The 27,731-nt window shown below is 38.9% G+C and overlaps 2 protein-coding genes and 1 long non-coding RNA gene across 7 annotated transcripts; all 3 read right to left on the reverse strand.

Moving 5' to 3' along the window:
* Positions 1-1,681: 1,681 nt before the first annotated feature.
* On the reverse strand, positions 1,682-15,872 carry Mnb (minibrain). Its single transcript, XM_076900355.1, has 8 exons — positions 15,707-15,872; positions 7,321-7,586; positions 6,348-6,516; positions 6,054-6,221; positions 5,661-5,947; positions 5,430-5,576; positions 4,848-5,277; positions 1,682-2,184 (listed from the first exon to the last, which is right to left on the reverse strand). The coding sequence occupies exons 1-8, from the start codon at positions 15,864-15,866 to the stop codon at positions 1,727-1,729; spliced, it is 2,085 nt and encodes a 694-aa protein (XP_076756470.1). The 5' UTR covers positions 15,867-15,872; the 3' UTR covers positions 1,682-1,726.
* A 708-nt stretch (positions 15,873-16,580) lies between these two features.
* LOC143426738 (uncharacterized) lies at positions 16,581-26,824 on the reverse strand. The gene is made up of 4 exons (XM_076900359.1): positions 26,439-26,824; positions 26,049-26,381; positions 21,474-21,722; positions 16,581-17,017 (listed from the first exon to the last, which is right to left on the reverse strand). The coding sequence occupies exons 1-2, from the start codon at positions 26,822-26,824 to the stop codon at positions 26,147-26,149; spliced, it is 621 nt and encodes a 206-aa protein (XP_076756474.1). The 3' UTR covers positions 16,581-17,017; positions 21,474-21,722; positions 26,049-26,146.
* Positions 21,837-27,249, reverse strand: LOC143426733 (uncharacterized). Of its 5 annotated transcripts, XR_013102180.1 has the most exons (3): positions 27,139-27,249; positions 22,150-22,289; positions 21,837-21,969 (listed from the first exon to the last, which is right to left on the reverse strand). It is a non-coding gene; the product is annotated as an uncharacterized LOC143426733 (long non-coding RNA). The 5 variants fall into 5 exon arrangements; XR_013102179.1 differs by having other exon boundaries at positions 21,842-22,289; XR_013102177.1 differs by having other exon boundaries at positions 21,842-22,289; positions 27,098-27,235.
* Between the last annotated feature and the right edge of the window lie 482 nt (positions 27,250-27,731).

Raw genomic sequence — 27,731 nt, forward strand, 5'->3', positions numbered from 1 at the left:
AGGACGCGAGTAAGAAAAAGAATGACAGAGAGCGAGAGAAAGGGTAAAAAGGAAAGAAAGAGCGAGAAAACGATTTTTCAAGTAGAACGTATTGTTTGTCAAATTTAGTTAAGATTTTTCATGACATATTCTAACACCTCGATGATCTTATTAAACGGCAAAAATCAGTACGCTCTATAAACGTAGACAAAGTGTGTGACGATCTCTCACACGTGTGCCTTCTTCCGAATTTCACGTTGATCAACGTGTTGCGTTCATCGGTCCTCTAAAGGACTGGGACTTTGCTTCTTTTCTTCACTTGTGTATTTCGGTACGGGAAAGTTTCGCTTTTGATAAAAATCGTAGTGCAAGAAACTACTTATAGGAAAAAAGAAAAAAAAAGGAAAGTAACGTCATCTTTTAAGTCTTTATTCCGTTGGAAGGGAGAAGAACGAGGAAAGACTTAAAAGAGATCGACTTTTGGGCACAATGCGGCCTCTTATCAATGTATCATCGAAGCATTTTCTCGTCTAACGATTGGTGATATTAAATAAAGCGATTACGATTACTTTGTTCACAGCTGGAGCGAGAAAAGTGACTGATGTAATATCATTGTATATCACTGTATATCACTGTATATCACTTCTTAGGGAATTTAGTAGAAATCGCCGCTTGAAAAGCGAAGGACGACGATCGTCACGTGAAATTTAAATTCGTTCGATACTGACAGTAGGAAAGGGGGGAAGCAATTTCCTCCCAAGCATTTGGAGTGTTTTTTTTTCCTTTTTTTTCTTTTTTTTTGCAGAATCGGGCAGGACCCGAGAGGCCAGCTGGGTTCATCCTCACTAGACCATGTTTCGTCTGTCCGTGCTCATAAGCAAAGTATCATAAGCTTCTGTGCCGGACGCAGTGTATCCGTGCCCAATATAAGACCAGTCGGCTTCTTAAGTTAGATAAATAAAAAACTAGAAGGGAAAGAAAAAACGTAACGGAAAAGAGGAAGCTTCCCTCATGTTTTCCTTTGCATTTCTTCGTGATTCTATCTTCTAAACTCAATGCTGTTCTTTCCTATTTATTTTTCCTGTATTTCAACTTCTCTCTCTCTCTCTCTCTCTCTCTCTCTCTCTCTCTCTCTCCCTATCTCTCTTTCTCGCTGTCTCTCTCTCTCTCTCCCTCTCCCTCTCTCTTTAAAGAAGCTGCTCATACAATTTCGAAGCCTATTTCTCCTATAAACGATCGAAGAAATTCGTGAACGATGAACTGGTTGGTCAACTTGTCTTTGTATACGTATCGTCTCTCTTTCTCTTAAGCTTTTAAGTTGAAGCAATTTACTCTTATTAATATAATTTTCTTTCGCACGTTTATAATGGAGCAATGTCATATTCGTAGCGCGTCGAACTAGAGATGTCCCACGAGACGACGAAATGCAAAGCAAATGCAACGGGGGAAGGACTTCGAATTTCCTACTGCCCGTTCTCGTTTCCCTCCTTTCTTTTTCTTCTTCTTCTTCTTCTTTCCGATAAACAGTATGATAGGTTTTACGGTATCGTCATGAACTTTGTATATGTATATACAGTATATATATATACACACATATATATATTATATATAAATATATAATCACCTATTATATATTCTGACGGTACCGCTATCGCGGCGACAGTACGTAATAAATCGACCGTCGTCGTAGTTTCTATTATTCTTTTCTTTCTTTTTTTATCTTTGTTTCTTTTATTTTTGTTTCGTTTCAGTGAATAGCAACTGGACTTTGCTGGACGCATACTCCAACCATAGGACTGTCTTCCCTTTCCGGGTCTCTCTGTTTACCGGTTGACACTGACGACGGTTGCCTGACGATACCGTGCGCGTCAGCCGTCGAGTAACCGTAATTGTAAAAGTTCTGCTGCTGAATCATCGGCGAAGTCATCATAGCAGGCAGATGGGATATACCAGGGAGAATTAGGCTATTATACGATCCAAGAGAGCTTTGTATCAGGGAGCTGTCTACAGATTGCATGGACATCGGCCCGGACGCAGACACCCCAGTGGCCGAAGTTGACGGATAGCTTGTTGTTACGACGCGTCGATTACCCAAGTGACGAGGCGATAATTCGCACTCCATTGGCTGATAGCCACCAGAGAAACTTGATACTTGCATCGGATTGCCGCTGTTGTTGCTTCCCTGTCCTGACACGGTTACCAGTCCTGGGACATTAAGAGAATATTACCTTAGATGGGCAAACAATCACGGCGCTGTATTTTTTTTTTTCTTTTTTTTTTCTTTCTTTCTTTCGTTTATACACTAATGCAAAGATCATCCAATAATGAATTACTAGCTCTTACGATAGAACGTCACTATGAGAAAGTTAAAAAACAAATGAAAAAAGACTCCAAAATACTACGGGGACACATTCCAGGCATTGAACTTAATGTTTCGTTTGTTCTCTTTTTATTTTCTTTCTCTTTTCTTGTTGAAAATCAACCCAGATTTATTGTTAGAAAAGTGATATGCACTGATCGATCAAATTGTTGATACCTAGGCGATAACTATCTCTGTTCATCTGTACATCTTGGGATGTAACCAAAGGATTATACATACAATAATCTCAAACAGACTGTTAATGATGTTTTGCCCTTATGTATACAAGAGTACATCTTTAGTTAAAAAATTTTTAAAGAACTCTTTATGTAATTGTCTTACTGTGTATTTTTTAATTCCTGATTATTAAAAGTATTATTATGGGGATACAATTTTTGTACACGAATGTAAAGCTGCAATTCGTCGTACATTAAATGAATCCCATCTTAATGAACATTAAGATACTCGCTCTGTAGGTAAGAATATGCAAGGCAGAAAGAAGAAATCATTCCAAAAAAATGGAACGTAAAGTGGATGGTTGTGCAGATTATATAAGTCGAAAAAATGTTCACTGTCAACGGCGAAATCTAAAGTTTCGCATAATATTATATGACGAAGATGCACTCCGGAACGTGCTATATGCAAGCGGTTAAAGCATGCATGAAATAAATTACAAGACAACGAAGTAGTCGCTCTACAGAATAAAAACTTAACACAGATATGCAATTCAAATACTCTTAACAGAAAAATATGTTCTTTGAAGGCAGTATAACTAAAGTATGAATATATGCATGTATACACGCGCATACACACACATATATACATAATAAAAAAACATCTATTATCCGTACTAATTGTATTCTTCAGTTTGTTGCAAACGTTACAAAGAACATATTTCCACAATGCTATTCGATATTCGCTTCTTTTTAATTCTAATATAGTATATAATGTTTCGTATCAACAAAGGCATTCTTAGGTAATTAGGGTAATAATCTTACAAATAAATATGGAATTTGTAAGAGTACGTTGTATCGAAGTTCAGAGACACGGGTAATCAATGTGAATCCGTGTCTCGTTTTTAAAGGAGGTTCAGAAGTGCGAGTTTCTCTCTTCTTTTTTTTTCTTTTTTTTTTTTTTATTCAAGCAAGCAAGGCTTCGCATGTTACATCCGAGGTCGGGATATGATTATCAGGGACATTGTTAGTCTTTTAGCTTGTAGGATTGTTTGTTAGACAGAACTTACTTATGTTAGTAAGTAAGATTAGGGTTGGGGCCTAGGACAGGTCGTCGCCGCCCCGCGGATACGACAGTCATCGAGCCACGTACTGTCCCCCCATCATATCTACGGGCAACAACAAGTATCGTTTTAGTTTGCGCAGAAAATAAAAGATACCAGTGATGTTATAAATTTTAAGACGATATTCTAACTGACAATTCTTTACGATCTGTACAGTTTTCTTAAGAGACGGCTACAATTACTAAAATGTTGTTTAAACATAATGTATTATACAGGGCTGAGGAAATCTCTAGCGGAAAGAGATATATATCTGTATAAGTTTATAAATACCAATTCCTTTTAACTGTTTTGGTATATTGTTTTCTTTTTTACTGCGAAACAATGATACAAACAAATGTCTTATTTTCTGCACAAATTAAAGCCTGCCTAAATCTTCAATATAATGAAGCAATTCCTTAAAAAGTTCAATACAAATCACTGTATTCCTCAAGTTAACTTTTTTATATTGCTCATAAAGATTTAAATTTCATTTAATTTTAAATCACGAACTCTAAATTAACTACTCATGTTGCCTCAGTTAGACTTTATACGTATGAGCTATGCATGAGGTAAAAATTTCTACACATCATGTAAGAAGCAAGTGAAAACGATCATTAACATTTCTAGAATTAACTTATCATTTCCAGTCATGAAAGTTATAGAGATTGATTTATTTTATATATCGAATTAATTAAACAAGAAAGTTTCAAATTCAAGGTATGCTTCAGTGATAACTGCGAGTTTATTCAAATTGTGTACTTTTTAAACGAAATACACACACATAGCATTTTTATAAAAAATCTAAATCTCTTTTCAGCGTTTTCTTACATAATTAGTAAAACTATTATACACCTTGTATTACAAAGAACGCACATTATTTTAAAAACGGCGAATACGTATAATACTATCTAAAATTTATTTATTTAACAAAATTAATTTATCTATCCAACGCCCAGTTAACGTATTATCGCATGATTTAATTATCAAAAAATTTGAACCATAGCGTAGTATAGCTCAACGAGTGTAGAAGCTTAAAAATCTTATTGAAAGTAGAGAATGACACTGTAATACATATATACAAACTGTTTAAGTTATGAGTCAAAACCAATGGTAATAAGTGAAAAATCTCAGATTGAAAAGTAAACACTTTTATTCTGTCACGCGTGTAAAACGATCCAATAAGCCAAGAAATTATATGCTTTACGTATTATTAAGAAGCCTTCAGTGACTTACCATGATCTTGGCTCATCGATACCACTGCCGGGCTCGTGTTAGCACTGTTGGCAGCAGCGATATTCGTGTTGGTCCCCTCGTCGGCTGTACGCTTAAAGAAATTGTGCTGAAGCGCATAATACGGTGTCACTCTCGTTTTCGGATCAAAGTCCAGCATTCGCAGGATCAAGTCTTTGAATTTGAGGTAATCGGAAATTGAATGACCAGGTTCACCTATCCTTCTACCACCAGGGCCTCCGCTTTCGACGCCTAAGATATCGTGCAAGCGCCTTGTGCCAGGAGGTTTGTACTTTTTGTCCTTCGACTTTTTCAGCACATACGAGCCATCCGTGGGGACTTTGTCAAAGTATTTCCGCGCTTTGTGCGCTTGGTCCAATATATGTTTCGGTGGCATTCCTAGTACTTCTACGATTTTATTCATTTGATCGACCTGCCAAGTTCGAAGACAAGTAATAAATAAACGAAATTCATTTTCAGTCATTAGACATTAACAGTCATTCAGTAGACCATTAATTTGCCTAGAGAAGTTTGTGCAAAACGGAGTAGAACAGAAGTGTTCAAAGGTGATTCAACATTCGTTACCTCGTTGGCCCCACTGAACAGAGGTTCTCCCGTATGCATTTCAACTAAAATACATCCTAGACTCCACATGTCTATCGCAAGGTCGTAAGGTATTCCTAATAAGACTTCAGGGGATCGGTAAAACCTGGATTGAATATACTGGTATATCTGCAGAAATGAAAGGAACAACAATTAAACGTGAAACAGCCGTTAACACGAAACAGCCAATAAAGCTTCTGTAACGTCTCTTACCCTCTGTCCAAGTTGACACGAACTACCAAAGTCCACTATTTTTATCGCACTTCGTTTGGGATTGCACAAAAGTATGTTTTCGGGTTTCAGATCACAGTGAATGATGTTCAATTCCGGTGTAGACAGGAACAAAAGGGCAGTACACAGTTGCTGTGCAAACTTCCTTGTTAAGTTCAACGACACTCCTCGAAAATTCGTATTTCTAAGTAGATCATACAGATTATACGATAACAGTTCGAATACCAGACATAAGTGATTCCGCCACATAAAATGCCTCTTTAGCTTAACTGCAATCAAGACAATTTTATCATTCCACATTTATTTAATCCAATAAAAATAATTATATGTCTAATAGAGTTAAAAATACGATATTAAAACATATACACAACAAACCTATATAATATTTGTTATCGGTATCCGCCCTGTTCATCATTTCCAACAGCCTCACTTCGATTTGCGCTTGATTTAGAAAAGGTTTTTTGTTCTTGATAATTTTTATTGCCACTTGCGTTTGTTCTTCGTGATCAAACGCTTTTACTACTTGACCGAAACTGCCTTTACCTATAAAACGAGAATACTTTCTACTATTAAAACAAGATTGATTATATTATTCGCACGAAACTAAACAACTGATTTCCGCTATACGTTTAAAGCTTTTCCATACGATTAACATGCAGACACTTTTACCTATTAGCGAATCGATCTCATAGCGATCGAGGAACTTTTCCCCATTCTTGATAATATAATCATGATTATCGTCATCCCAGCCATCGTTGTACAATTTTCTTTCTTTTTTATGGGAACCATCTTCTCCTTGCATCTGTTGCGCCCTCCTCTTCTTCTTAGCATAATAAACCTATCAAAGAAACGAATAAATTAATAAACGACCACCATCAGACACTGAGATGCGTATTGACTATCAGTAACTTAATGTAATGATACATATATATGTCAAAACGTGCAAAATGTCTACAATGATGCATATATATTGCACATTTTGGCATGTTATACTTGCATAAACATCCACAGTACAACGGTAACATTATATCACATAAAACGCGGCTCTATTTCCTTAATATTCATTATTTTATTGCATTTCAGACATACCGTTCTTCTGCATAGTTAACACTCCTCTCCACCATGCGTCACATACGTATGACGCACTGATTCTACCTGAGAGACCTGCGTCACACACGTGTGGCACGTGGTCGGCGGACGTGTTCAAATTAATACATCAAGATACACACCTGATACACGAATTGTCTTTTAACATTTTTACCTTTTACCGTGCAACGCGATTACAATCTTCTTCTCTGTTTCGTGTATCTTGCATATGCAAATTATAAAAGCATACTATTACGTATACAACTACAGAAGAGGAACGGTGAAGATTTGCTCCAAGAGACGAGGATTTAAAAGAAAAATCAATTTTATGAGATAAACTAAGCCTAAGATTTGTAAGATTTGTAAGAAGTCGATCAACGGAACAGGCTCTCTATCTCGAAAAGAAAACATCGCGAATATACATGTATACGTATGTAGCTACCATTATAGTTTCCATTGTAATTAACTATTACTTTTCGTATCTTGAGGAAAAATACTTGTCACGGAGGATTAAAGCGACGATTGATTTGTAAATGCACTAGAAAGCGTCTTTTACCTCGTTGATGTGTTTATAAGTTTTGATGAGATCTACACTAAGTTTCCTAAGGGGTGCCGTAGCTGGATCACGAAACCTATGGGGTATCCTGGCTTGCATGGCGTGTATGTCCGCGGGGGTTTCTTGCGGAACCCCGCCGGTACCGCCACCGGTACCGGCACCCCCGCATACCGTGGGAGGCAACGGCTCCTCGGCTACCAGACGACCGTACAAGGGTGCGCCTCCGCCTCCTCCACCGCCACCACCCGTACCCGCCCTCCCGCTTACTGAAAATCAAACATCATCAAATTAGTACCGTTTAATTTAACATACCTATCGATACAATCGCATTTACAGCGAAGCGTTGTTTAACAATGAGAACAGAGGGTTCTGAAGAATGGGTCGTTTCGACGCTGTACCAAATATTCGTCAAGTTTACCTATGCGAACTTTAAATAGGCGAGGTCGCTTTCTATAGGTCCGGGGAATATGGTCGCGTAGATTACATTTGCATGAGATTGTAAAATAACAATGGGAAAATTATTTGTTCGTTTCTTTGTTTGTTATCTTGAACTATGGATCAAGCTATGCTCGCGAGTTGTTCTTAAAGACACAGCGTGCATGTACATCTATTGGCCCAGTTTTCTCTGTGGAATTTAATTACACGATGATCTGTGAATCTTATAACGTATGAGAGTGATCATATTTAAAGTGAATCCTCTGACGCGAAGGGTAGTTACTTAAAAAGTAATTTAGTCGCATTAGTGTAGTAACAAAGCGCGTATGCACAATGTTACGATGCATGTGATTGAGAATCCACCCAACGAGGTCACGAAGACTGACATAGGTCGTGCGATAACCAGCACGCATTCCGCTTCATTCATGTTTCTTGATATAGACTGACTTTCACCCATATACAACCATTCTCTAAAACTGCCCCCAGAGAATATTTGTAAATGTACACCACTTAGTCTTTCTCAAGTAGCTATAACTAGTCCCAGTCCCTGTCGGATAAATAAGATATTCCTAGATGTTTATCATGCAGAAATTGGTCGATCATTGTCTGTATGATAACTCATTTCCAAATAAAAATAAATTAAAACAAAACATTGAAAATCCTTTAGAATGATAATATAGCTAACAAAAATTAGATATTTTTTAGTAATTTTATCGTATCTATTATCTTTCGTAAATTAAGTAAAATACAAAATATGATAATATCATCTTTACAAAAAAAAAAATGAAGTAAGTAGACGTAATTACATGACGGTGAAACTAACTCGTCGCGCGTTTTATTCTTTTCTTCGGTTTGTAACACACTTGACAAAAAGTACTTTGCCCTACCTATATTTACGTTTTGCATAAAAAATATGTTACTCTGAAGCAGGGATGGGCAACCTTTTGCGGTAAGAGGGTCGTATCGTACCAATGATATAGATATGATCTTGGGCCACACTTACCACTTTCGCGACGTCGCATAAGCGGTCTATTTAAATTACACGCATACTTGTATCTATATTTTATCGTAATGACGTCTACGTTTCGCGAAGCTGTTATTCATTTATATACATTCCTAGAAACCGCATAAATAACGTAGTGCCAAGATAAAGTTCAAATCATCGATTCTTTATCTCCTATTTATTTGTACAAATTTTAGCTTCTTCTCGTTTCCTCAAGTGTCAGGTAAGAAAATCTGTCTGCTCCTGTCAATTCGATTTATTTTACTGTATGCTCGGATACTCGTCAAAGCTCCACGTGTTGAGAATCTCTGCGTAAGGGTCGAATCGAGTTCTGCTACCGGCGACTAACGCAACTGCTTGCTGCTAGTGTCAAGGGAACACGTGCTACCTTTGACCCAATTTGATCGTAATCTTTTAATAATGTTTCCAAAATATTAAACGTATCCTCGTGGTGCAAGCAGCTTACTGTAACGTCGACTTACTCCTTCGGACGTGCTCAGATGCGAGGATAATACGTCCGAAGTGTAACAACAAAGTTGACCAAATACCAGGGATAATAAATTAGCTTCTACTCCATCTTTTCTTCTCCCTAACTCTCCAATTAATATCTATCAATTACCAACGGGAATTCTACGACTAAAACAAAGATCAAATAAATATAAATCCGACAAAGGAATCGTGTAAAAAGCCCTCGTTTCCTTTATGTTTCAAACTTTCCTAATCCTCTTACAATTTTATGCTGGATTCACAAAAATGTCAATGTTTGAAACGGCTACTTCTCATACAATCGGAAATATCCATCGTATGTAAAGCAGCTACCGTCTTTTCTGCGTACGTACAAACTATTCGATATTTACGTACGCACTACTATTATCGCAATGTTGTATGAATGTCTTGTATATGTACGAGAAAGAAATCCATTAATAATAAAACTAACGTTCCCTCAGGATGTACGCGTATCTGCATCCAACAATTACATTCACGCGGAGGCAACCATTTTGATATTTCTCTTGAAACAAAAATCCATTCTTCGCGCTCCTTTCTAGCTTTTATTGTTAGTTTCGTGGGTCAAGAGAGTTTCCCTTCTACGTTCACGATACACTCCTTGATTTATATGCACGTTTTCGCGAAGACCAACATCGAAACATCGAGCGTGTGCATTGTCCCTTTATTGAATTATTATCTCGAGAATAGAAGATGATCTACTGTAAGAACAAAGGTATATTTCATATTTGAAATATATGCGAGCACTGTAAAAGTGTTCTATACGGACTTGAAGACAGGTTATAACGTAACGGCAATGATTGTAGCATCAGGTATAAAAATAGAGATGATCGATCATTGACGTCTGGTGACTCACATTCGCTCTTCTCAGACGGTTAGACAATGATGCGTTAATAAATTTGTAAGTTCTTTCACGATATTGCTAACTTTCGACTATCATAATTTGATCACGAAGTGCAATTTCTTTACTGTTAGAAACGGTTACCGATATTTGTGGAACGCACGTAACCGTAACTACGTTAACATGCTGTCCTTTTTATCGTTTTAAGTTCGCAGAGCAGCTTTGAGATGCAAGCATGTGACGAAGCATAATTACGAAGAGTAACAATGTACAGACTGTCTCAGTTTTTCGTAAGTTTATCAGTTTATCAATGAGTTCTGCAGCCAACTAAGATTATGGGCCGTATAAGAAATTCGAATGAATATTTTATTAAAGCTGAATGTATGAAATTGATGATTCACTTGTAGAATAAATATAATAATATGTTAACGTTAGGTTTTAATTAGGTTAGCCTTGTATTAACGAAGATAGCTAACGTATCGAAGTATTATTGAATTCATTCGATAAACGAATCATTAATTTAATAAACTCAACTTGTATCGATACGAAGCATATTCATTTGTCTATCTCTTGCCCTGTATTACGTTAAAATCACATAAATTTATCGTTGTTTTCTTTGAATTTAATTCGTTTCAACTTTTGAATAAAATATTCAGGAATCTTTTCTTATTTTTATATACGTAGAACACGTACGAAAAAATTAATATGCGTAAAAACAACATGTTGAAAGTAACAGTATATTTATCAGACTTTAAATGAAATATTAGGAGTTCTACAATTCGAAGAGATATTTTAGTAGTTTATTTAACTTCGTGGGACTTAAATATTTCCAATTTAAATGACGGCATTTAAATGATATTGATATAGCGTAATTGATACATCACGAGCACAATTATTAAATTGTATCGCATAATGTTACAGTGAACGCAGTAGTTATAAATCCCGACGTAATACTATCATAAGAAACAAGTTTCCCGTATTGAAATATACTGCGGAAACGGTACCGCTGCACAGATAATTGCGTCGTTAGCGCACCGTTTCACTACAAGCATTCTTCAATGAAGCATATGTTTGTGTAAGACTGTACATCGGCTTTACAAATGGATGAATTTGTTAATACGCAAGATCCGAATATAAATATAATAGTTTTGTTATAGATTAACAAGAGGAAGGGATCACGTTGTTTAAAACAACACTGCTTTGTAATATCATAACGACATGAATGAACGAAAAATAATTAATTGTAGTCGAATCAATTTTAATTGTGGTAAGTATAGTATAACTGTTGTATAAGTTTCTAATAGCAACGTAACTATTCGCATCGAAAAATGGATGTTTGTATACAAAACTTTATCTAGTTTTACCCGGTTAACAGGTCAAATTTTTGTGTAATTAGAGATAGGAAGAAAAAAAGAGAAAGAGAAAGAGAGAAGGAGAAAGAGATTATCTTTTACAAGAATTTTTTACGTAACGAAATCAGACTTTGGTTTAATTTCTACACATGCGAGCTGAATTGCTGTCAGGACATACACATACAAACATATATGTATATGCGCATGTTTTGATTCATTCATTCTACAAAACTTAAGCAAATCATAAGTAATATCGACTAAACATAAATCGCAAAAGTAAAATACTCCCACGGCCATTATCACTGAATTTCATTTTACTTTTCTCTTTTCTAGGTAAAAAAGAGAGGCCGTGGTGGGTGGCGTGAAAATCCAGAAATACAATGAAATGTATAATAACAGAAAAGCAAGAAGATATCTAAGGAAAACTCGATTCCCTGCAATTCCTTGGGAAACGTTCTACATCTGCGAGAACATAACAACAAAGTGTATAAATAAATGATAGAGAAGGAGAGAGAGATTGGCATAAAATAAAAACGATGAACGAAAATGGTTTTGAATAATTGTTCGGCAAGAAGCGAAGGGAAAAGAATGCATAACGCGGAGAGCGTGGCGACGCAGGATCCTCTATCCTGCAGGATGACAGCGCGCGGAGAGAGCTCGGCCAGAGGAAGGAGATGGGAGAGTAGAGAAAACAGAAGAGAGGATAAGGGCAGCCAGCATAGCAACAGAAAGACAGCTTCAAAACGAACAGTTGAGCGCTTCTGGTGCTGTTGCCGGTGGTGTTGCTCGCTCTTGCTGTTACCGTTACTGACTACGGGCCCCTCTGCTGTACGACGTGCATGGAAAGAGAAAAGTAGTGGGAGAAGGGAAACGAGAAAGTTGGTGCGCGCCCGCGCGCGCGCGTTCGCTCGCTTGCTCGCCTGCCCGCACGTTACGCCGCGTGTATGTGTGAATGAGATAGGGAGTGAGCACGATAGCAAAAGAGGAGAGTCGCGTATTGATCGTGTCGCACGGGGGTGGAGCAACCGCCGACCGACTGGCTGGTCTGTCTTCTATACCGGCGCGCGAGTTGCGTCGAGAGAATGAGACGGGAAACGCGAAAGGAGAGAGAGAGAGAGGGAGTGACCCTTCGAGAACAGGACCTCCGTCTGTATATCAACACCATAGACTATATAATACATTGAAAGTATCGAGGACGACCGAGAGAAGACGGTGCGTCGCCTTGAAATCAGGTGACCGCGACTTGTATCAGTTATTCATTTCTTTGTTTCCCGTCTTGACGGCCTCTTCCTCCTTTTTTCTCTTCCGTCATGCCCTTACTGTATTTTCACGCGAACAAATGAGGCGGAAAAGATTATACCCGCGGTACTACGCGTCCGATCGCGACGGAATTCTTCCCCCTTAATCTGTTCGTCAAATCGATAACGGATACAGGAGAGGAAACAGTTAATTGGATAATCAGCATCGGGAAGTTCGAATCTTCTTGACTTAACACGCTGAAAAACAATGCGGGATGGATATGTTGTATCTTGATGCATCGTTCATTCAGACTCTCGTTGTACGTCTGCTACCTGTCGCTCGCGACTTTGCGTACATACTTTTGTGCCGTACGCAAGCTTGTCTATAATTATTTCCTTACAGCACAATTTAAACAGCGTTTGAAAATGTTTCGTTTATTGTTTGGAAAATTGTTTACAAAAGTATGTAGAACTGTTTCCAATTTTCTAATAAATTACATTTGAAATTTGTATATACGTATTTCTCTTTATTCAGTCTTCCTAGAACCCTCTTTCTATTTAAATCTTATAACACTATTACATACACATCCCCCACCCCCTCACGTAATTATAAAAATGTATATTTATAGAAATGTATCTAAAGCAAATTTGAATCCCTTTACCTTTTCGAATTCTCGTTTAAATAAATAATACAGCTGTTTCTTCTTCCATAGGGGTTCAATGTTTGCCAGTGTCGGTTCTTTAACCGAGAGATATATAAAATGAAGTTAGAAATAAAAGGAAAAGAAAAGACAAAAGAGATGATGCTACTAAGGGGTGTTGAGTGCCAAGTCGAAAATACATATCAGTCACTAGCTAGCCGAACGGCCTAGTCTAAAGTCTTTGAATTTTTCAAGAGTCGCCGATCAGGCATCAGTCCAAAAATGGATCCCGCTAATACTATCGCCAGCGTTGTTTCGCTGTTTATAAATTCGACTTTCTCTTTTCCCTGGCTCGCGATATATTTACATTGATCCATCGTCCTTTTATCGATACCCTGTTACACAGATTTTCATTAAACCAATATTTTCATCATAAACGCGATAGCAGCATCAGTAATTCAGAAATACACGTGCTCCTTGTGAAGTTTTAATATATGCATATAAGTCTCTTCCTTTTTATTTATTTATTTCACAAACGAATCTCTAATAATTTATGTAAAGCAATATTTTATCGATTCGACGAGAATCTTATTTTAAAATTGGATATCTTACTATAACTTACTATTGAATGGAAATTTGAATAATTATATGTTTATTCTATGCAAATAGAGGTGCGCTTCGTTAAGGTATCAGAAATGCGATAGGGGTAGGCATTAAACCGGTGTAAGAGAGTTAAGTATAAGCTAATTCGTGTACGACTGCATTAGGAAAGATAAATGATATATAATGTACAATCAGAATGATGTGAAGCTCGTTCGATAACAATGCACTAAAATATTGAACAAAATCAAACAGATTTTGTTGCACTTTAGAATTTTGTTAGACAAAATGTTCAGAATACCCGTGTATTTCCGGTATTATACTTCCTACTTGCGATAAATATGGCTTAGTTTCCTTTATCAAGTGTTTTCAAGCGTAAACTGGAGAACCGATGGCATTGCGCGCTATCATTGGAATAAACACGTGTATTGCACATAATACATCACATGTATTAAAAAAGAGAAAAGGCAAACGTCGTACATATTTTTATGTTTGTGTAATTTCATGAAATAAAAATATAATATTAAAGCAGGATCATCCCCGTTATTAAACGCAATGCGTACTAAAGACTCGCGCGTGTTTAGAAAACCACTTGTTAACTAATATTTTAACAAATACGACATAAAAAGTAATTAATACAAGAGATTGTTACGTTTGCGATCAAAGAGAGCATAGAGAACAAAAATATTTATATAACCAAAAATAAATAATAATTCCACTGATTGTAATGATTGTAAGTAAAATCAAATATCAAATTTATGCTAATCACAATACAAATTGAATTCAGTATGAGTGATTTGAATATGGCTTCAAAATCTACCAATCTACGAATTTATTTCATATTTTATATTATTATATGAGCTTATAATGCCTATTTATACTACTTAATGCTTATTTATACTAATTATATGATAGTTTTATGTACGTACAAAGTTCAAAGTACAAACACCTGATAAAAAATATTTTTAGTGCAAGTTAACAAAAATTGATTAACAGACACTGGATACTGAATATTTATATCAGCTGACAATGTACTATGGATGTATAAATACCGCCAGACGGTCCATGAAAAGCTGAGCCAATTAAATTTTGCTATAAATATTATTTTTAATAGCATAGAGTTGAAATGCAAATGATAACAATACGTAATCTGCAAAAATAAAAATGATGCACAGCATTGGCGACAAACTGACCAAGTGAAAGAATATAGATCTTGAAACAAAACTCTTCCTTTAGAAAAATTTCGCCATGCTGTAATTGCTTGTCATAGTCAAGATAACGTTAACGTGATCTAGATTACAGTGACCACGGTGTATGTATTTTATATCATCAAACCGTCATGAATTCGATTAGGAGGTAGCAGAGTCCCCAACATATTGATTACTTAAAAATATCAATTACGATCAACATTCCTAATAGAGCATAAAATGCTCTCATCATTAAGGAGCAACACGTGTTCCTTCGAGAATCAATATTTATCTAACTGAAAATGAACTAACTCTCTTAAAAATACTCGAATGATCTGAAAGTTCTATAAGTAAATGCTAAAAAAATTATTTACTATATTTCTCAATTTTATGCAAGAAGGGCCTCAGAAAGTAACAATTAAATCGAATCTGGCTAATTAATTTACTGCACGATCCCCAACGGAAAACGATTAATATCGTGGACAATTTGAAATCTCGCTTGTGGAGACATTTGTCAGGGGACACTTTCAACGCTAAGGCCCTTCTCGCGTCGAACGCTATCATTTTGGGCCAGTGTATACTTACATTGTTGCTTATGCCTAGATTCCATAAGGATCATTTGTTCGTGTTTGTGCCATGCAGCATCAGTAGTGTCTGTGCCCGCCATACCCCTCGCACCTGCGGAGGGTGGTTGGACACCCCCACGGCCCCCACCGCCTCCGCCCCCGCCGCTTCCATACTCCATACCAGCGGCACCCTTACCCTTCCCACCCTCCCGCCCTTTCACTTCTGCCCCCGGCAGTCTTCAGACGCTCACAACATGGGGCACGCCAGCCCTCTCAATACCGCTTCACAGCGCGCACTCTCTCTCCTCCCTCCTTTCTCTCTCTCTCTCCCTCTCTCTTTCCCTTCTTCACCGCACACTTCCCTTTTTCCTCTTCTTTCTTTCTCTTCAGCCCTTCTTTCCCAGGTGTTCTTTTTCACGGTCTCTTTCTTTTTTTCTTTCTTCTCTCAATCACTACACTCTCGTTTTTTCTTCAGCTTCTTTCGTTAATTCTTTCACCTTTCTTTTCTCTCTCTCTCTCTCTTTCTTCCTTTCTTTTCTTATACTACTCCCGTTTATACACTCTCTCTCTCTCTCTCTCTCTCTCTCTCTCTCTCTCTCTCTTGCTTGCTTGCTTGCTTTCCTTGTGAAAAGTTCTCAGTCTTTTCAAATCTAAACTAGTAGTCACTCTCCTCCGCGAATAATAATACGCTTTTAGAAATGGAAGAAACACGATCGATTTTGGATGAAGACTATAGAAAAAGGCTCGATAATAGTTGTGACACACTGTATCTCTTCTTCCTCCTTCGTTTTCTTCTTTCCTATCCTTCACCACTAGTGTTCTATCACTATCTTCTTCGTGTACCTTTCTAAAAGTTAGAGAGAGAGAGAGAGAGTGAGAGAGAGAGAGAGAAAGAAAGCCCTCCGAACCTTCTTTCGTTCAAGGACTTCTAAACGTCTTCTCACTCGTTTCCCCTCGTTCTGACGTGGATGTATCTCCTTTTCCCTCATACGAAAAAATAACTCTTATTTACAGACACACCGAGTCTTTTCTTTTTCACTCTCTCTCTCTCCCTTCTTATTACGAAATCCACGGATGCGTGGCACTCGGTACTCGATACTCCTTCCCTGTTCAATCCTTCTCGTTCCTAAGTCCCTTCCCGTCCTTTTAACTAACTTTTATCAGTTCTCGAACACGAACGATGCGTTGTTCTCAGTTCCCCCTTTTATTCTTCTTTTCTATCACTACTAGTCCTCACTTGTCTTTTCTACACTGGAAACACCACTTTTCCAAGAGAACAATCCCTCATTCGATTTCACTGTCAACTTCCATGATTCGTTGATGCTGGTGTCTGTAATCACAAACAACAAACAGATGATCAGTATATGCGGCTGGTCTATTGCAACAGTATTAGAAACAATATTTAATCGTAGCTTTTGTTTTTAGTGAAATCGAAATTGATCAACATAAATCATAAGTCCTTGCAATGCAACATGAGGAAGCTTCTGACAAATTTGATGCGGCAAGTAAAATCATTCTTATAACTACCGCTGGCGTGATAAGTGACCCACGTGAACCACCTGTTCTGTAATTACCTCCAAGAATCTTTAAATACACCTTTTAAGCATAAAAAAAATTGTTTCACTCTGGAATACTACTATTGTGTGCTTCTGATTGTAATTGAAGTAAAATCGTTATAGATTTTAACAAACAGAGCTACATAATTTGAATTTTTTTATTTAAACACAGGCTAAAAATCTGAAAATCTTTCACGTGCTCCTACGCTAATGATGATGGAGCCGTAAGGTCTGCAATTAATGCATGCAGTTAACAACAATAAAATCGAGAAAAGTATGTAATAGTTGAATTAATAACAAATGTTTTTTTTTCGAGCACCTGATAAAATACATCTTATACAGTGTCAATCTCATTACTTTCAAAATATATCTTGTAAGTAAGCTACCCAATAAGTGTCGACGGTAAACGTGTCGCCTATTAATAGATGCGTCGTTTCCGCATACGCGCACGTAGGATGCATTATACACAGGTTTATTTAATGAAAAGAAAAGTGGAAAAAAAAGTGAACCGATTAATTGAAACTTTTTTCATCGGACCTAACAACTTTTAACTGAACGCGTGTTTTACAGCATTTCTTATCTTATAAACGGGACAAAATGTAACAAGCGAATAACAGGGCTCATTGAAACAACGTGACTTCAACGTCGAACAGCAACAATACTTTAGCAATAAAATTAACGCTTCAAATTAGTAATTAACAACTGATATACATACGTTTACTTTACAGTAAAACAAGTTTCCTTCAATTCTCATAGAAAGATATTCAGTAGTTCAATTTGGAACACAGTGAACAATAGACGTAACATCAAGATGTCATATACAAGTTAGTTCATGTAGTTTATAAAAATATGGCAAACATGTAATATAATCGCTACAAATAGTAACTTATCAAACATTTGTACTAAGAATTGAAAACAAAGATAAAATGAAACCAAAGAAAAAAGTTTAAAGGAATAAATTTAAAATAAAAGGAGAAAGGAGGAGAAAGAGAAAGAAAGCGAGAGAGATTATGTGAATAATTTTGAAATAATATGATATAACAGAAAGGAGAAATAAACATAAGAAAGTTCAAAAGTTAGGTAGCAGAAAAAGAGCAAATCTTACTTAATTTTGATTCCTTTAAGATTCTTCCATATTTTAGAAAATTGTGAAACAATATTCTTTATACAAAAATGATAAATAATCGAAATTATTAAATATTTTTTAAATATAATTAGTACATAATATTGTTTCATATTTATCAAACATTTATACACTTATATATTTGTGGTTTATTGTGAATGTCTGTGTAATATTTATAATATTATGTACAACACATTATTACGTATTATGTTATACACGTATAAATATAAATTTTATATTGATACTTTAATCCTATAATGTTTTAGCAAGACAAAACTGGCATTACTGTTATAGATACAGCAAACACGTAACATACTTGTTGATATTCGGGTAATAGAGGACATATAATATTAATTTCCAATTTTGTTAATTTACTCTAACTCTATCTGTCAAATAATGTACTATATGTAATGTTTACTATATATATACTTTAATAAATTCTATAAAAAAGCTATGAAGATATTTGCCTGTTCCCATACAATTATAGTTTCGTATAGAAAACAAAATAATAAGGGATAACTATACTAAGAGAACTAAGTAGAAGCATCATAGAAATAAGTAGAAAAGTATTATTTCCAATTATTTCCCAAATTGTTCAGAAATATTACTTATTCAGTTCAATAAATTTTACGTTTATAACACATATGATACGAAAACCTATTTAATATTATAAAAACACAGAACGCATGGATACATGTCCATTCAGTGACAAATATCACAGAAACTTGAAAAATGTCAATATTAAAAATCATTTCGTTTTGAACATTTTATAAATATTAATGTACTATAATGAAAATTAAATGAAGTAAAATGAAATCATAATATTTCGTGTTAAGGCAATATAAACAATTAAAAAACAAGTTCGCAAAAGTCTATGTACGTTTACCATAGATATACTAAAGTATACATAATCTGCTGGCGTAAAAGTATTTGTATTTTACATAATAACTTTTAAACTAACTCTTCTTCTATTTCATTGATTTCATAAATGATATATCAATAGTCTTTGTCAAAAAACCATGTTCTTTTTTTAAATGTAGTAAGAAGCCCAACAATAGCAACCCCGATAACTTGAATATGATCTTGCCTATTGCATTCCGTCAACACAAGTGCATGGTTGTTTAGCAACGAGTGAACATAATAAAATGTGAGAATAGAAAGAGAAATGTGCGAATCGTACTTTAATGTTATAAGTAGAAAGTCTTAAGTATTTAACTGGTTATCTCGTTCATTGTATGAATCTCTATACATCTTCGTAGTATTCAATTTATTTCGTGCATCTATTAAAGTTTTCACTATCTAAATTTTGAAAAATGTATCCGTAATTTTGTACCCGACTGTTAAATATTTCACATATGAAAAGTAATCGAATAGTAAACTCTTAAGAGTAAGTATAGTTAATAAGTAATCTTAAAAGGCTAAATATATACCAATAAGTATTAAGTAATCTTTTCGTTACTTTATACTATGCCATATTTCATTATGATATGTTAACTACAAATAAAGTTTTACTGAACACGAATAAAATAGAACTAAAATTTGGATCTTGAACATTTTATATACTTTTGCATACTACAAGCATTCCAGGGTTTTGCACATATAAATTTATTATACACGCATAAGCATCTACAATCTATTAATAATTATACTAGAAAAACTTATGCGCTCGTATGAAATTCAAATGTACAAGAATATATAGAATATACAAACATAGAGAAACATACAGAATGTATGCAATATGCAAAAATACTAAAACTGTGATACCTATATATTTTTTAATATCTCATAATTATGTCACTGCGTTCATTGGGTTAATCGTTGTAACTAACAATTTGAATAATATGTTAATACAATAAATGAAAAAGTGAAAAACTTCACATTCAAAGTTACTATTAAAAACTGAAAATTTATGTAACACAAATTTACTCGATAATCGAGCAAACAATACAATAGATAGCAGTTTTCTAACAGACATTGGCACGATCTTAAACAAAATATTTCAAACTTTATACTAATGTCATCTACTGTAACCATTGATTATTATTATTTTAATACATACATAACAATCCAATTAAATGTTTTCATTTTGAATAACCAAATTGATAGTACGTAGAATGATTTCAAACGTGAATATATTTAAAAATGTATAACACTGCATTTAAAAAGTCTCATTTTACTAACTAAACAATAAAATAACCTTGATTATACGCGTTCCATTCAATTTTTACCCTTCTCCATTCTATACTACTAACAGAAATATCGTTTCATAAATAATAGACGAATTTTATTATTTATACGTTTAATAACAAATGAAGTTAGATTTTTAATATGTTCGCAATAAATAAATAACGCATGTAAAAATCATTTTTGAAAAATGGTGATACAAGTTTCCCACTTAATGCCATTAGCATGCACTTGTTAGAATAAACAAATTTTACTTTATTTCTATCTTTCTTCTTTTCTATTAATACATACTGTCAATCGAGAATAATATAAACGTAAGAGAAAATTAAGAAAAAAGGAATGAAATAGTGGGCAGTGTTTGAGGTTAAGTGGTAACGATCAGTAACCTAACCTAGAAACACTCACTTTTGCACAACCACAACGTTTGCAAAATCGTAAATTTCTCTACAGAAAAGACGAAAAACGAAAGATTGAAGTAAATTTGAAAAGTCGATTAACATAAATGAACGAATACAGGCACGGCGAAAAATAATAAAATCTATTGGACATTATTTTCAATTCATTTACCTTTTTGATGCAATACGTACGTTTCAGAATACAGAATGCAATACTTTCATGATTAAAAAACTTAACCTAAATTCGGAACAGTCAAAAACGATGTAAATTAATTAGTTCCGTTCGGAAATGTCGTTTGTTAAGAAACGATAACACAAAGTAAAAACGGAAAATATATTTCTTTCGTATCAACTACTGCCCCCCCTCCCCCCTCTCTTCGTGCTTCACCCCGCATCCTGTTTTCTTTCTTTTCTCTCCTTTTCTTTGTCTCGAACAACTGGTTAAAATATCCGCATCGCAAGAACAAATGATTATGCACACATACGTGTACGCGTACGTAAAAGTAATATACGAAAAATTCAACTCACCAGGTATTTTTCATTGTTGGACACTTGATCGAATTCTGGCGAGCACTTCACAAAACAAAAAAAGTACAAAGCACAAATACTCCCCAGCAATACCGTTAATCACTTTTTCCTTTAAACGCGCACACTGTCTTCCAAGTGTTTATAATCCCTTTCTTTCTGTTATTCAACTAAATTCCACACAATTTCACCGTCTATCCTTCCTTGAAGTTGTGCGTGAGTCGCCGTGAAAGATGTGCTTGACACCTTTTCCTTTGGTAATCACCAGCGTGGTCGCGATAATGAAAAAATAAACAGATCGTGACCATGAAATCAAATATTAACCGCGGTTACGATAAAAATTTCTATCGGCGAAGACACAGTAAAAAGAGTCTTCTTTGAAATAAGCTCGACTCGCACGATTCACACGCCCCTGACGTACCGACCGTATTTCACACGTGGACACTTGTATCTTTTCGTGAATACGAGCGGTTAAAATGTCGGACTCCCACGCCACCACCTTCAAACAATTACACGTAACGGTTGACACTATACCGACACACCGTATCAATGACACTACCGTCCACAGTACACCATACCACGATTATTTCAAGTTATCACCGTTACGAGGGAATATACCGAAAGAACGGGAAACAGCATGCGTATTACGATCAATCCGTCCATTTGCTCGGCTAGTCACCTGTTACAAGCAGCCAGCTGACACTTTACTTCATCGGAATCCTTACTTTTTCTTCATGTCGGACGAACGTGTATCATCGAGGCACGGAAATGCGTCGTCTTGCACCGATTCAGCGAACGCAGGCGGCGCCCGGCCTGAAACTTTTCCCGACAAATTTTTTGGCCCTGTTCGGTTCCCGGGACCCCATTGACTTCAAGGCTCGCCCCATGCTCCATCACGAGATTTACGCCACGGTCCAAGCGATTACTAGTTTTCGCGAGACATCGCGAGTCCTCCACTCTACCATCCGAGTTTTCCTACTCGGATGGTACGCGCGACTTAACGTATATTTCATCGCCTCTCAGCTTTCGCTCGAGATCGACTCGATTCGCGTGCACCGTGTCATAAATCTCACCACCTTTCGACACTCGTAAAGACCGACCAGACAGACGGTGACCACATGGACACATCCGATGGACTCATCACTGACTTTCACCCGCACTTTCCCGCTCTTTCTGCACTTTCCCGCACTTTTCGGCATCTTCCCGCGCTTTCCCACTCTACTCTCTCGTCCATCCATGCAACTAGCTTGACACACTCACGGACTAGCATTTTTACCAATCGCCGATCTCAGATATCTCCGCTACCAACGATCCAGCCACCCCCGACAACTTCCGCATCCGATCTCACGTAATCAGCCACATATTCGCATCGAGCATTCGATCGTAAACAGACAGACAACGCCATTCATCGTACCTTAACGACATTTGAAAAACACGCGTGCAGTGTAGAAGAAGTCTCGACTGTGGACGAAATTCGGGGAAACACAGATGGTCGTTTCGATTGGGGGATTATCGAGTTTAACGGTGCAGGCCCTTTTACGAGATAACCACAGGTCCTAAGCAACGATCGGTATGTACCGACGAAAATAGGCGAGCACGAAAGTCCCTGCACCGCCTCCACCTCGGCTGACCATCGGAAACCGTGGGTCAGCGAGGACGATAGCGAGGAGGATGACGAGGAACGAGCAGAAGATGACATTAGGAGGCGAATGTAAGATGTAGGATTTGCTAACTAACGATCAGTGAAGGTCCCTTTGAAGATGAACACGTAAACAGTTTTGTGTACGGTACGTCGTAACGCTTGGTAACAACAGCTAATAGTTGCTGCGTAGTTGAGAATATTCGCGAAGCACACGAATTTATAAAGGTTCCTTAAACCACGGACAAGGGTGCGTACAGGTAGTGGTGCGTACAACGACGTATCCTACCTGTACCTTGGCCTGAAAAAATCTGGGATTTACGTTTACCTATATAAGGACGTGGATTCGGGAAGGAAGAGCAGTTTAAGAGTTTACGGTTAACGCTACGGCGTGTTACGATTACATCATACGGTACAATACGATATACTACGGCTTATTGCGATTAGGCGATCAGACGATACGTTACGACTTGTGCGCGTTCAACTCAAGTAAATCTATATCCATTTACAGGAGAAAATCGTCGATTTTCATTATTATGTACAATTGGGGGCTCGTCCGGCATCCGGAAGCAAGCGGGTCGCGCGACAAAGTGCCGACAGTATACGAAACGAAGCGATAAGTGTACGTGAATGCGATAAGGAGCCAATAAAAGTGGAGGAAAAGAATTCGTGAAAGCTAACCACGCTAAGACCGAGGGAGATCCTTCGAGAGAGGGGGGTTTAGCGAGGAGCGGGACGAAGAATGAGCTCATCGTTCGGTTGCTTGAACACGAGGACGAGTTGGAGGAAACGGTTAGCGGAGGGGGGGTGAAACAGCCGCAGGTACGCGGACCACCCCAAACTCATTGACGGAGGCGGAGTGCCTTCGACCCCAACGAGAACGGGCCGAAAAGGAGCGGACGATTGCGAGAAGCAGAAATGACCAAAAGGGAGCTGAAGCCTGCTAAACCGGATGGCCAAACGCGAGGCAGATCTCGCGAGACGGGAACTGCCGGAAAGTACGAGATATGGAGCAACCAGCTGCGACTGCTCCAGGCCACCTACGCACAGAGGAACGACGCGTACAAGGTAGTGATGGTGTCGAGACTGCAAGGCAGAGTCCTCGCGATGGTTCCACTCGCGAGTGGAGCATACAACGACGCCAGTGGAGACCCTGATCGAGGAAACGGGACGGACAGATGTTCAACCTGCGGCCCAGTCGACTGGAGGCTAGTTAGGCGACAGTTTCGAGAACCGGGCATGGCGGAGAGAGGAGTCGCTCGCCGACTACCTCCGCGAAAAGAGCATCCTTGAGACCCTGGCAATTGGCTGGCGACGTGCGAGGAGGAGTTGGTGGAATACGTGTCATCGACGGGATCCCGTGGTCCAGGACCAGGCGAGGCTCCAGAGGTTCAGGACGATCCGATGGAGACCCTAGGACGCATCATCACATTCAGGCCACAAGCGAACGCGGCGAGCCGAGGAGCCGAGTCGGCCACGAGGACGAGAGGCGACAGCGCGAGGGCAGCGGCGGCGGACGCGAGGAGCGGTCCGACGGCAGGTGCAGCGGCGGCGGACACGAGGAGCGATCAGACGGCAGGTGCAGCGGCGACGACGAAGCGATGCGCTAATTGCGGCGGGACGGGTCATCCCACTCCGAGGTGTCCAGCCCAAGCACGAGGTCGTATGTGTTTTGAATGCAATGATTACGGTCATATCGCACGCGAACGGCCGACGATAAAGTCCTAGGCGCGAGAACCGTCCTCGTTGTCGCGCGAAGCTCCGAGCCGTGCAATAGGGACGACGTACGCGTGAGCGGTTGGCGCCACCGTTCTCGATACCGGCACCGATGTTTCCCTTAAACGCGAGGATACGCACGGCGAACTTGAGGCGCGAAGCCACCCTACGCGTTGCAAGAGACACGGTCGTACCTCACAGCGTTCGACTAGGATTCGATCTCGTTAAATAAAGCGGTGTGGACGGTCGCGCGCGACGGACTGCCCGAAGTATTGCAAGTAGCGTGCGAAAACGAGCAGGGCGCAGTTGAGTTAGCACATGAAAACAATGTAGAGACGCGACGAGAGGTGACCGCGACTACGGTGGGGGTGCGAATGAAAATCGTGGTGAAAGATGATGAACCAGTGTATCAGCGCCCGAGGAAACTATCTCCGTCGGAACGTGACGAGGTAAACCGACAGATGAGCGAGTGGACGCGCAACGGGATCGTTCAACCATCCCTCTTTCGGAACACGCGAGTCCGGCGGTGGTTGTTAGAAAGAAGAACGGCGCCACTCGATTATGCGTCGATTTCCGACAGCTGAACGGCAAGATTAGTACGCGATCGTTACCCTCTTCCGTTAATCGAACATCAATTATACACAGTGATCGAAGTTGTGCAACTCTCCTGCTGTGTCTCAGCGTTCTGTTGATACGGCGTTTTCACGATCTTATCCGGGAGAAAAAATTGCGTTGACGTCGTATCGATGATTCGATGATACTCGCGATCGCGCGTCCCCTTGCACGCCTATCGAAGAGCAACGTACCGCTTTTAACCGGGGGTCCCGACGTGTTGCGAATTTACAACCCCAAGAAAGCGACGGAACCGCAGAGCGATGCATCGAAGTATGGCTACGGCGATCTTGTTGCAGCGCGACGACGAGGACAGTCGCTAGAACTTGCGAGTGCAAGCACGAGGAGAGACGAAAAAAAGTCAATGGCTACCGTTTGTTTTGTTTGATTCGTTGGTTCGGTTGTCCCGTTCATTTCAGCTCTACGAATACGTTGAATCGGGTTTAATCGGGTCAAATCGGCTCGATTCAGGTTATGGCCATCGGGGAGTCGAGCATGCTTTGCATGACGCGGCCCGACGACAGGTATATCACGTGGTTCGTCGCGTCCTTTCTCACTCGCGACGTCACTGATATATTCTTTTTCGGTTGACTCGCTCGATATATACACACCGAGGGAGTTTAATGTTCAGAGGCTGTTCGTCGACTTCTCGCTCTATGAATAGGCGCTTCTCGGTGTCCGTGATTATTAGTGCGATCGAGTACGTACACTAGTAGACATGCTGCATATACCACGTCGTGTTCTGGCGCCGTCGGCGCTGCTGCTGCGGACGGAGAAGGCCGGAGTAATAAAACTGGCTGACACCCCCGCGAAAGCGCTGCAATGAACTCGCCCGGTTCGAAGGGTCAAAAGCACCGCGGCAAAATAATAACAGAACGCAGCCGCCGCCACCGTGGTCGTCGCCACCGCCGTCGTCGTCGTCGTCGTCGTCGTCGTCGTGTGGGCTGGGGGGTCAGCAGCGTCGCCGCCGTTACCGCCGTCACGGGCGGTCTTCTTAAAACAACTCGTCGTCGATCCCGTTTCTGTTGTTGTTGCTGCTGTTGCCGCCGCCGCCGCGAGGAAAACGGCGCGACGCCCCGACGCGGCGGAAAGTTGTCAAAACAGCACAACGTCGTGCGCTACCGCTGCTTCTGCTCCTGCTACCACTACTACTACTACTACTACTAGTACTACTACTACTACTACTACTGCTGCTGCTAATGCTGTTCCACCTCCTCCTTCTCCACCTCCTCCTCCTCCTCCTCCTCCTCCTTTTCCTTCTGCTACTGCTGTTGTTGTTGCTATTGTTGCTGCTCTTGCTGGTGGTTGTTCGCGGCCGCGGGTTTTGGCGGGTTTCCACGAGCGACGAGCGCGCACACCACTGGCACACACCGCGGCCGCCGTGCATTCACCTCGTCCTCACACCATGCGCCACTGCCGTCGTCGCCGTCACTGCCGCTGTCGCCGCCGCCACCACTTTTAATGTTATTATATCCGTCCTCGTCCTTAACGTAGTCCTTCCCGTTCTCCTTTTCGATGTCTGTCCTCCGCAAGAATTAATTACCGCGTGTTGTCGCGGCCGACTCTTACGAGGAAATCCTCGTGCACTTTGACGAGACCAAGATTCGTTTCGCCACGCTACTTTTTGACACGCATCAAGATCACACACCCTTAAACTAACCTTACCACCTCCGATACAACCGGTTGCAAATATCAACTCACTGGATAACACGTATAAACTATCCAACGTCCTCCCACTGGACACGAGATTTGTATCCCCTAATCGCGGAGATACCGCATCACTTTCACGGGCGAACATGGAGCTCGATCCATGCCGAGTGTTTTACGAAATGTCCGCACCTCCGTTTTGTGGCGCTTCTGATTCGTCGTTCCCCTCTGCCCCTTAATACTTTCACCTTTTCCATGTGGTCTTTGTCAGTACGCAGGTTTACCAACTCTACATTTAATATAAATTAATACTTTCGAACCATTTTTTTTCAGAAATACGTTATACGTTAGCTTGTATATTTCTCTTGTTTTACTCTTTCCCATCTTTCTTCGTCCCACAGGCTTTCGTTTCTAACGATTCATTTCAAATTACCTATGTTCAGACTTTATTTAATTCCGTAAAGATTACCGTTTAAAGAGTATATATATATATATATATATATATTTTTTACAATTTGTATTTATACTGTATTCTATTGAATCGGATTATAAATAAAAAATATCAGCTAAACGACGAGACTCGATTCAAATATTTTCCTACGCGAATAAGTCGTGTTTCTATAATATAATATTTAATGACAATTATA

Source organism: Xylocopa sonorina, chromosome 9 (genome assembly GCF_050948175.1).
Source record: "Xylocopa sonorina isolate GNS202 chromosome 9, iyXylSono1_principal, whole genome shotgun sequence".
Taxonomy (NCBI): domain Eukaryota; kingdom Metazoa; phylum Arthropoda; class Insecta; order Hymenoptera; family Apidae; genus Xylocopa; species Xylocopa sonorina.